This window comes from Mycteria americana, chromosome 4, assembly GCF_035582795.1.
Source record: "Mycteria americana isolate JAX WOST 10 ecotype Jacksonville Zoo and Gardens chromosome 4, USCA_MyAme_1.0, whole genome shotgun sequence".
Classification (NCBI taxonomy): domain Eukaryota; kingdom Metazoa; phylum Chordata; class Aves; order Ciconiiformes; family Ciconiidae; genus Mycteria; species Mycteria americana.
Genome location: NC_134368.1, coordinates 77269587 through 77281697, shown reverse-complemented (window position 1 = coordinate 77281697; position 12111 = coordinate 77269587). Strand labels below are relative to the sequence as shown.

The 12111-nt window shown below is 36.7% G+C and overlaps 1 protein-coding gene across 10 annotated transcripts in view; it reads right to left on the bottom strand.

Annotated features, from left to right (window-relative positions):
- Window positions 1-12111, bottom strand: part of INPP4B (inositol polyphosphate-4-phosphatase type II B) — a 370055-nt gene that overhangs the window by 137798 nt on the left and 220146 nt on the right. For all 10 annotated transcript variants that reach the window (XM_075501000.1, XM_075501001.1, XM_075501002.1 and 7 more), the window contains one exon: window positions 10745-10892. In XM_075501000.1, the coding sequence (XP_075357115.1) occupies window positions 10745-10892 (148 nt within the window). The remainder of the gene's footprint in view (window positions 1-10744; window positions 10893-12111) is intronic.

The window sequence follows — 12111 nt, the reverse complement described above, 5'->3', positions numbered from 1 at the left end:
ACCAGTTTGTTAAAAAACATCAAAAGCACTTCCTAATTGAAATAAAATCTGTTTTCATTATGCTTGTAAAATCTGCTGATTTCAGCTCTGTTATTCCGTCACACAATAAAGAATGTCAGATCAGTGAATAATACAGTAATTTGTGTTCAAAACTCATCTGGTACAAATGCAGTGGCCTGCAAACTGAAATATTATTTCTTCCCTGGAGGTAAGAAGGCTTCCAGGCTCCAGAGAGCTGTGTTCACAGCAAGTAACTTTTTCTGGAGAAATATTAAACACTACTGTAAAGAATCCCAAGTTTGCTCCTTTTCCAACGCTTGCAGCATAGCTGTTTTGATACATTCTACGCTTTGGATACTTTCATACACATCATAAACACAGTTCTAGCAGCGTTTCTACAAATGTCGGTTTACCAACACACCAGCCGTCACCACATTTCTTTAGTCTTAAAAACTGAACAAAACACACAAACCAAAAAAACCCAGCAGTCTCCTAAAACTTAATCTTCAGCCTTACAGCTGTGTTCATCAGGTCAAAACAGCAGCGTTATGGTAACCAAACATGTCACTGAAAATCCAAAAGGAAATCCTTTAGCAAATTATCAGTTTTCCTGTACACTCTTGAGAGCTGACCTGAGCGAAATAGAGATCACTTTAATTTCCTACACAAACAAGCATAGTTACACTACACTGGGCTTTCTGTTTGTTTTCCCCACTCGCAAAGTAAGTTCATCCTCTGTCCATCCCAGAGCCACTTTGGGGGACCTGCTTTGAAAGAAACTGAAAACGAAAGATCTCGAATCTTCAAACACTTGGAATTGTTCAGGACAAAACTTGTGCAACACGGCCAACTAGTTTTCCTCATTTTCCTTAAAGTATCAAGCAGACTGTTTCACTGCAATTCATGGAAGTCTCAAGAAATACTTCTAGAGGACAGCTCTTGCATATAGGAAAATTACGGAAGAAAAAGGAAAAACAGGAGGAGAGCGGGCAGAAAGGGGGAGGGAAAGACCAGTGAGACTGCAGCACAGGAAAATAGAGCTACACTTACCACAACAGTTCTGACCACTAGCCAAAAAGTCTTAAAATTATTTCTTATACAGAAAAGCCCCACACCGATACACTGATGTTTTCCCCATCATTATTAGCACTGCATTAGAGTGAACAATATTAGAATAAGCTATATAGGCATAATTCTGCTCCCGGTTAATATGACAACCAAAACAGATCGCACTGAAAGCAGAATTAAGGCGTTTTGTTTATACATGTCCTTGAAAGTATCAAAATGGAAACAAAGATTACAATACATGAACTCGTTGGGAGTTTACTAATGACATATGATTACTTTTTTTCATTTCATTCAACCGGGAGAACAGACTAGATGAAACAGTTCAACTTCCCGCCATCAATACAAACTGGCAATGCTGTAGCATAAGAATCAATTTTATTTATTTGCAGTGAAGATATTTTGGCCCTTAATATTTGTTGTCTTATTTAATAGTTTTAGGAACAATGTTTGGACCTGGCTGAGCTCTAAAACTTTACTGCTCCTCCTATACAGGAATATAGTACTCTGCAGAGATTGGAGAGATACTACCTAGCGAGGGGTGGGCGCATCAGTACGCCACATTCAGAGCCCTCTGTCCCATGGGAGACCCACTGCTGGGGCTCTGCTCTCCCGCCGCTATCTAAGCCCACTCCTGGAGCTGTTGGTCCCATGCTCAAGCCAAGCAACAGCAGGAGTAGGAACCCCTTATCGCAGACTAAAATACCCGACCACAAACCAAAACCGGTTTAACCAGGTGACTATGAGTTAACTCCATTGACACCAACAGCAACGGGAAGGGAAAGCTCAAATCCCACCATACGAACTTTGACATGTTTTCAAGGAATGTCAAATCCTGCTCTTATCGTTGTCGACAGGGCTTGTACTTGTTCCATCTCAGAAAAACATACGCATCACTGAAGTCAAAATACAGCCACTAGTATGTCATAAAAAGACACATCTTATCTGCAATGTTTTAATAAAGTAAGTGTGCAGTTTTATAGTAATCTGGAGCATATATAGCATGGAAACTTTAAATATTACCTTTTCTAAATTTATTTTCGTTTAAAAATACAGTAAAGGCAAAACCATGAGATAACAGGATTATATGGCATAGACACTATCCCTCCCAAAACAGCCTTCTTGCACATTTTATATCTTTTTTTTCAAATGCAAATATATAGGACATACAATTTAGATACTATTTGTGTCTTGTGATTTCTTACTATTTGTCACTGCTGTTGTTGACTCAGTACAACTCTGAGTTATGGCTGAAAAAATAATTCTCTTTCCTATATCTAAGCTCCATCAACAATATTCCATAGTACCAAGCTTTATTATCATTATCGTGAAGGGGCCCTCCTGAAAGTAAACAAACAGTTTGAAGAACCATAGTAGTTTTCAAATTTGGAAGTTTATAGTTCGTACTAATACCCACAACAACAATCTTAAAAAAAAAAAAAAGTCTTTAATTTCTTTTAATAATACTATAACACTTATACCAGAATTTATTTCATTTAATAACTTCAAAAAACACATTCAACCAGTAATCGTGTCAAACAACAATTGTGCTATAAAAGAAAATTAATATTTATAATATATATTGGTTCTACAGAAGGCAAATTGGTTACTGATTCACTTTTTCAGTGCAGCCATGGAATTTTGAATAGCTTGTCAACAGAGCAGTAAGCTCAGAGCAAACTCAATATTGTTAAAATAGAGCTATTTATCATCATCTTTCCCCACTCCAAATCCCCTCTCAAAGTCTTTTCCAGGTAATTGCACTCATCACCACGACAGATCCTGTGCTCAGCATCAACTTCAACCCTTCTTACAGAATCAAATCCAAGCTTTGTCTACATCTTGCTGTTCAGATCCTCAGACTGTCTCCTGCATAGTCTTTTGTGTCAACGCGCGACGGAAACTCCCACCCAGGAGCATGTCTCCACTTTCATTGTCTCCTGCCTTGATTACTTCAATATCTTCCTTGGAGGCCTTGACATAATCTTGCCCCATTTGTATCTAACCAGAACGTGAATGTAAACAGTCTGTCTCCCATTCCCCCTCCTCCACTTCAAACATTAGCTAAATACCTTGTTTTTAAGCCTTTCTCAGGTACTTTCTGTTTTTCACATCTATTCTTTCCCTTAGTAGACTCATTATGCCAGCTTTCACTGAGCACTTCCCATTATGGTTGGAAGCAGTTCCCCATTAAAAAAATTAAAATCTACTTGTTACCCTTTCTTCAAAACTCTTCTCTGCCATTATGGCAGAAAATTCAATGTTGGATCTTGATCTGCTGAAAACACTATATACCATGCCTGTCATTAGTATAAAGATTAATGATTGTTGGTGCTATTGCAACACAATTTTAAAGAGATGAAAAATTCTAAGAAGTTATAAGACTCCTCAGGATCCCACAGCACTATTAGAAATGGCATGAACCTTCATTTCAGGCTCCTACTTAAAAACCAACACCTTCTTTTACTCGGAATGACTTACTGATTTCCATAGCTACAATTTGTGGGCACTTTGCCCTTTAGGGGACCTGAGCTTTACCCAGCCTTCCTCTGCCGATGGCAAGTACAGTCACTGCACAAGCTGTTACACTGATATGTAGGATGGTTTGGGAGGATCTGTGCCTGGACTGAAACGCTTTATGAACAACTACATCAGGGCAACCAGAGATCTGTAAACACTACCTGACTGGATACATTTCTGAGATTACGAGCCACTGAATACTGCCGCCATTAGACTCAAAGTAAAATTACGTGCAATTTTTTTCGTTCCAAGAAAATGTTCAATGAAGCCCATTATCAAATAATGGTTGAGCACCCAAGGCTCAGATTAATATTCTGCCTATTTGATTTATCATGCTTTTATTTATTTTTTTTTTAATTTTTAAGAACACCTTAGGTGCATGATTATAGTAAACTACCGAAAGTACCTCGAAGAGGCACAAAGCATTTCCTGTATTATTCACATCGATAATTTCTACTTAAATAGTCCCTGCTTCGTGCCATGCACTCTAATGACCATAGTAACAGAAAAAGTCTCTTTCTCATCGCTTTGGATATGAGGATATAGGAACAGCTTAGAGGTCTAAAGGAAACATATTCAATGCCAAAAATGCAAAATACTGAATTCTGTAAGGAGTACTTTGAACGAGTGGTATGCATCATGTTCAAAAATTATTTGAAGAAAGTCCTAATGCTGAAATCACGTTCCCAATGAACTTGTTTTTGCAAAACTACCACTAGCTTCAACAGTCCAGACACCGTTGTGGAAAGCACAGTGAAAACCTGTGGTCAGTGACAATAAAATCAAAATAAAGCAAAAACCAGCAGCAAGATATTAAGATGAGCTAGATGAGTCAGAAGCGGGCATTGCCTCAAAGAACTTTTTTGGATCTGATTATTCTGTCTTGGAAGAGGGAACAACAGGAATAGCCATTTGCATCGTTAAGGACGCGGCTCAAATCTTCACAAATTGCAAGATGAAGTTGGAAGGATAAGTCTATTTATATAAAGAAGAGATAATTAAGAGGACATATGACAAAAGCACATAAACCACAAATGCTGTATGAAGACAAAGGAGTAACTTTTGATTCATTCAGCTTCAAAAATGCAATGATGCAATTCCCAGTGAAGCAAACATGACAAATTCAAAACCAAAAAAAGGAAGTGCTTTTTGCTTTCACCAAGCAAAATTAGCTTCTGAAATCCACTTTCACAAAACATCAGAAGCAACAGCAAAGTGCTTAGCAGGATTCAAAACAAGATGAGACATTTCTGCAGATTATATTTGCAAAAGTTTTATATTATAAGGCGGCAAAGTTCTGAATATTTATCAAAAAGGAGCTTTGGCGTAAATATAAACCATAAGCTTTGGGGCATGACTCAATCACTCATAAGTAAAGGAAGCTTCTAGGCTTCCTTCTAAGGAACGGAGCACAGGAATTATTTTTCCTAGCAAATTTTACTTTAAAGTGTACATGTTTATGGATAACCATGTCGTCTTTTTTTGTAGAATAGAAGCAGATAAAATTACTCTCATTTTTCTTTACCACAAGTTATTGTCCTGTAATATACAGGCAATAACACATCAAAACAATATAACATACTCTCCAGAAATAAAAGAATCATAGCCTTTTTACTATATTGTTCCTAGAACAGACAAATAATTACTATGGAGGATTTAATCCCTTCTGGGGAAGCTACCACAAAAAAGAATAAAAGGATATTTTTCTTTCTTTCCTAAGAGTTTTCATTTAGAACCTCTTGAAACCAGTTGCTGTTTTTCTCTTCTTACAGAATTTCCCAAAACTATTTCAGGTTCCGGTAAGCCTGACCTGACAAGTAACTAAAAACTAAAATGTAGGTTGTGCCTACCTTTTGCATTCCTTAAACATTTGTTTAAAACAAACAAATAAAAAACCAACCAAACAAAAAAACCCAAACAAAACAAAAAAACCCGCACTACCAAACACATTAAAAATATTTTAAAACCTGTTTTTCTATGTATATGTGGATAATAGACTGGAATTTGCAAAGGCTTGAGAATATTTTATACTGTTCCTGAGAGCTGGAGTTTTTAAGTTCATTTTGCATTTCCATCCACCAGCATCCCCTTTTTATTATCCAAAAGTGTAGACAATATATAAGCTAAATTAAACCCATTTCTTCATTCCTGCCTTAAAACTCTTCCCCTTCCTTGGATATTTTATTACCTGGGTTTATCTCTGAAAGACTCAAGATCTTCAAACAGCATGATCATTTGAGGTTAATTCTATGATTCACATTTAATAGCAGAGGAAAATTCTCCTGCATCACACAATTGCAAAGAGTCTCAATTTCAGTAATACTCAGAATGGTATCTGTGGAATTTACACTTCAATCTTAAGTTATATTTTAGTAACTAGCAATGGCATATAGACTTGTTTTCGGGGTTTTTTTTTTGTTTGGTTGTTTTCTGAATTTTAGTGTTTCATCAGGAAACACTGGAATCAGCTTAAGACAGTGTTGCTTCAGCTCCATGATATAAGCAAAAACATTTTACTCTCATAGTTTTTATTTATAACTTCATTTTTTTCTTTCAGCTTGAAATCATATATGTGGCAAGATTAATCACGTTATTGATTGCATGATTACTCAAGCATTTAAACAGTTTTGTGGGTTTCTGTTTTCTTTTTTCCCCGAATTGATTAATCAGAGTGCCTCATTCAAAATAAACAGTGAGCAACTTTATGACATGAGCAACATAATAAAATTGTACAAAGCTTTTTCAATCACCTTAATGTCTTAACGCCTCTAATTTATATTCTCTGCACCCCCACTGACATGAACTGACAAAATTACACTCAACTTAGTGCTATTAGAACCACAGGTAAGAACTGGCAAGTGCAAAATCTCTAGTTAACAACGTAAAAATTCAAATGCTTTTTGTGATGACAGAATTTGAGTGTGTTAAAACAATTATAATCTTGAGAAGATGATTATTTTTTGCTTTGGTTTTGTATCGTCCTTCACTATAATGTGGGAGGCTCTAAGATGACCTACAGGTTATATCATTTGCTCAATATGGACTTCTTTGAGACTGGGGCATGTTGTACACTTATATAACATCTGGAAATTTTAGCAGCCAGTCTCTGAGAAGAATTGTTGACTGGTACAGAATGGTTTTCTGGACTCTTAATACCCTGGGTGGATTTTGCAGAAAACAACAGCAAAAAACCCTCTCTGACAGGACATTTTATAGCTTTAGTTAACATTTTATAGCTTTTAACACTGTTAACATTTTATAGCTTTCAGCATAAAATGTTAACATTTTATAGCTTTCAGCACTGCTGAATAATAGGTAATGTTATGTACAGGTAACTGTCACAAAACAAATAGGTAATGTTACTCCATTCCAATGCACTACAACTTTAAACACCCAATAACAAAGTAAAGCCCAGCAAATCTTACTTCATCAAGTCTGACAAGAAAACTCCTTAGACTTTCATAGAGGCCTTCTTTTCCAAAATTAGTTATGAACAGCGAAATCAAGCGTACAGAGAATTATGCAGTGTTCATACATTACAATATACTTTATCCTTTAGTTTATAAGTTAATGGTTTTTCAACTGATCATGTTTGAGGGGAGCAGCTGTCTAAACACTACTCACAAAAATTCAAGTTACACTTACATTTGTATACTTGTATTCCTCTATGCAGTAACTGACGGAGAATAAGAAGAGAAAGGATTTGCATCCTTCTTGATGCACAATGGGGTAAATAATGCATATACATGTATTTGAGCTATGTTCTACTGACACGTTTGGAGATTTTTTAAGTGTTGAAAAAAGTACTTCTGTGAATATTTGTGCTAGGTAGTTACTTGAATTAAGGTTTTAAAAGGCCATAAGTGGACAGCATATTAACAGTGCCCGTCTAAATGCAGTCAGTTCGAACAGCTTCAAAAGTCACGGTAAGTTTACTCAGAATAACTTTTTTTATGCTATTACCTCTATCAATACGATGTTTCTGCAGTGCAATTGCTCAAAAACTAGTCATGTAAAAAATAACCAGAAAAATCAATGCCTACTCCCAACACATGGCATTTCTGCCTGGGTCTCCATTTCTCTATAGAAGCTGTGTATTAAAAGGTACTAGAAAAATAGACATCTTTCAGACAGTCTGAATTTTGTCCTCATTCTGTAGTGTTACAAGAAAGAAATCAGAAAACAGACAAACAGCATAGACTTGCACAAGAAAAGGCTACTGGAGTTGGGACAAGACGGCCATTCCTGATGCAGGAGGAAAGCTTGAGTGCGCTTTGTACTCTGGAGAGAGGGTTCAAGGAAAGTTCAGCAATTTACCCTTTAAATTTATTTATGGGTTGTGACCACAAATGCCATGGGCCAAATTCAGCCGTAAGTAGCTGGAATTTCCTTTCAGCCAAAGCCGAGTTTGGTTCCAAGGGACTCAGAAGAGCTTTAGTGGCAAATCTGAAAGACACGTGTACTGCAGCTTCTACTACAGTCTCCTAATTCTCTCGCTGTGCTGATCTAGTGCAACACAAGTTACATCTACAACTGCAAGCTTAGATTATATGGGTCAACCAACTTTCTGAACAATTACTGTAAACTACTAAGTCTTCTTTATAGTCATTAGGTTCAAAGAACTACTTGGCTAATCTTGCTTGATAGATGCAAAATATCTGGACAAGATTTGTGTAAAGAAATATTAAAAACAGGGGAAAGGACTCATTGGAAAACCTCGAGGAGGAAACAGAAATAATTTCTTAACAAAAACCAGCAAAGCAGACTGTATGACCCTTATTAGAACAATAAAAATGACCATATAGCTCCTATTAAAACTTCTTCCAAGGAGGTTTGAAGGATAAAATCTTTAATGCACGCATATCTTTAAAAACATTATTTCATGCTGAAAAACAAAGTTAAACATCCTTAGAGGTTACATATTTCAGAGTGTCATGTCGGTAAATGAAAAAGTTTGGTTAGCAATGAACACTGTAGTTTTATCAAGAGATAAACAATCTTAAGAGCTGTGAGAAAAGGGAATTTAAATTCCAATTTAAAATACAATACTGAATGGGATTAACACTTCACTTGGATATTTTTTATAGGTAATTGCTTCAGATCTGACTATATTGAAGCCACAGTAGGAATACAATGAAACAGGCTGAGGATGATAAGAAGTGGCCTCTGAAACAAAAATTTTTATTCTTTTATACCAACTGGGGAAAAAACATGCAGAGAAGAGTACTGAAGAGGTCTGAAGAAGAGAATAGCCTCAAGATGGTACAGTCTAAGTTTTGTACGAGTTCAAGAACTAACATAACAATATCCTCTTAACATCGTTTTGCTACTTTACAAATGTGAGGAGTCCACAAGAGCACCACATCTTTGCAATTATTTCAAAAATCAAAGCCCATACAAAGCTGAAGCTCCAACCTACACACTTATACGATGACAGGTGACTCAGATGCCCCTATTCCCACCCTCTGCTAGTATTCTACCATAAGCTGTTGCTCCTCTTGGTTGGTCTTGCCTCCTCCCTCAGATCAATACAATCGCTTTGTCACTCCTTCTCTCACACCCACCCTTTCTACTAGGCTTGAACAGCTAACCACATTGGCAGTCAGGAAAACCAGAACCACGTCCCTCAGTCTTTGAGCAACTTTTACTTCTGTTTCTTCCTCAAAGCTTTTCTTTATTTTGGTGAGTATTGAATAATCGTTAAAAAAAACCAAATCACAGTGATTCTTTACTATGACTTTATTCAAGGAGGTGAATGCTATAATATGAAATAACAGCAAGAGCTATTACTTGCATTATGCCTTTGGAGAGAATAATGCAGTAGTAGTAAAAGTGGTTAAAGTAATCCCCCAACATTTAAAAGGCAGTTACCCATGGGGCAAATGAAAATCTGGGAAGTGGATGAACTGTGCAAGTCAGCATAATCTATTTTTATTGCTTACTAAAAAAACCCTACACATTAGTATTCTCAAACCAGATCAGGCCATAAATGCCTAAACACTGTATTAAATGAATAAAATAAAGTATTATAACAATTCATATGATTTTTATAACTCATCATCACCATACATAAGTATGTATCAGTCCATTGACTTTATTAAAAGCAAGATTCTGGTCTCCCACATGCTGTTCTATCGGCATAAAAAGATCATACAGAAGCAGCAGATGGGGTGAATAAAAGAGAAAAGAAGCTCCTGTTGCAGGATAACCACTGTAAACAACCACAGGCAAGCCCCTCTGATGGAGGGAGTTGCCTGAAAGTGCACAGGATGGCTTTGGGATGCAGCACTACCTCACAGTGTTACTCTTATACATGAGACCAGATGTCCACCTATGTGTGAGGCAACTTCCATGGGGAAAGAGGCAGTATCTTGCTCTACACCTTCCATTATCATTGAAAAAGAAGGTATACTTTCAGGGAAGCCCTGGACTGCTTGAAATATTGCTTTTTCCCCACAGTTGTACCAGCACAACTTACAAGTAGTCAAAGACAGGCTGCCGTTTTAGTCCCTGCAGTGGGAATTTGGACTTACAAAGGATTTTGGGCCACTTGTGCTCCCTTATCCTCTCTTTTGCCAGGCCATACATATTGTAATGATCCTCAGATGTCCCTCTGTTACAAGGCCAAACATGACCAAAGGTTTCAAACTTACATTACCTTGGTATCCTTTTCTTATGCCAACTAATTTACATTAGTTAGAGGATTGTGATTTATATTCTCATTGCTCCTTTATTAACTACAAATACGTTATTTTCCGTTGCTTGCATAATGTTTGTCTGTGATATTAGCACTGCCCAGACACAAAGCCAAACACACTACAATGCAGTTCACAACCTTGTCACGTGTTGTTTCTTTATAAAATGTTAACTTTTCAGAATGTTTATATTGTTAACCAAATCTGGATGCTTGCACATTTAAAGTCATGACCGTACTCTAACACAGTTCATTGCTCAGAACTTATGAAGTCACTGGAGTCTTCAAAATTCTGAGACATCAATTCTGTTGTTCAGTTATAGCTGTAAATTCTTCGCAGCCAAAAAGATCACTATATTTTGCCTATTTCATACTACAAATTAATATTTTTAGCTCATCACTTACATTATTCCAACTCAGAAAAAGAAAATTTAGTATTTACTATTGCTACTTCTTCTTCCTTACCGTCTCATATCCTCCTTTATGTGCAGATTGATCAGTTCTTTAGGAACATGGAAAGAGAGGGTGGTCTCAGCCATCTGTTCCCGGATCCGCATCCACTTGTTGTCAGAAGTAGGGAATCTATATAACTTACAGATTGGGTTTTTTAACACTGCAGAGAGGAAAAATTATATCATTGCTTTACTGTGGTTATATGACTCTGAAAATTTATGACAACAATTTCATCCCAAAATAATACATTATTCCCCCCTCCCCCCCGCTTCCAGAATTAATTTTAGACATTAAATTTTTATTTAATTTATTATAGCAGCATGTGGAGGACAAAATATTACTAGTGCAGTAGATAAATCACATTTTACCAGCACAGTAGGTATCCTGTGAATTTAGGATTTCAGTGTAGGGAGAATGTAAATTATGCTCTCTATTCTTACACTTAGGATACAGTTAGGAAAAATGGAATGCACAAATAAACAATGAACTCGCATACAGTCGATGCCATTGCTTACCATCTGCTACAGTCACTCACACTGCTAATAAATTGCATGGAACAAGCGAAGTATGCCTCAGAGTTTAGCTACATCTGATTCATCTTCTCAATGATACGCGCACACAGAAGCCATTAAGACAAATAGATGGTGTGCATCTACATTAAAGGAAACTTGACCATTGACATGGTTAAGAGGATGCCATTTTAGAGTCAACTTGATCATTGACATGGTCAAGAGACTGCCACTACGTAGAAATAAATATAACAATCCTGTAAATATGTTACACACACTGTTCTCAGATCACTATTGTCACCTGACATAGGACAATCACATTACTCAATGTCTTGGAAGGTTATGCTTAAAACCTACCATGTTTTTTATCTTAAAGCTCTCATGTTGGCTACGTTTCCATTCAGATCTTACAATGATGTTGTATAATAAAGGTGGGAAATTTCTATTCTATTCTCTCCTTTCTTTTTATTTTACTTTTTTCTTCCCTACTCTTAAGTCATTTTCCAGAAAGAGCAAATGGGGAAAAAGCTGAGAAAGAAAAGTTTTGTTTGAATACATTGATAAGCTTACTGGGAGACAAATGATTGTCATTTAACACATACATCCACTGCTTCCTAACTCAGAATGACTTTGGACAGCCATCCAAATCCTCCAACGGTACCCTTCTATCAGCCTTCTGGAAAAAGCTGCCTTAGAGCAGGCTCCCATTGATCTGCCACTGAATGGTCTATAACTCAAAGGAATGCATTTCCCATGTGCGCTGCGAGGAAACTGTTGCTGTCAAAACGACATCTACTAATAGAAATTTCAGCTTCACAACTCACTGCCACCATTATTGCCTATGTAGGCTGATTTATAGAGAATGAAAAG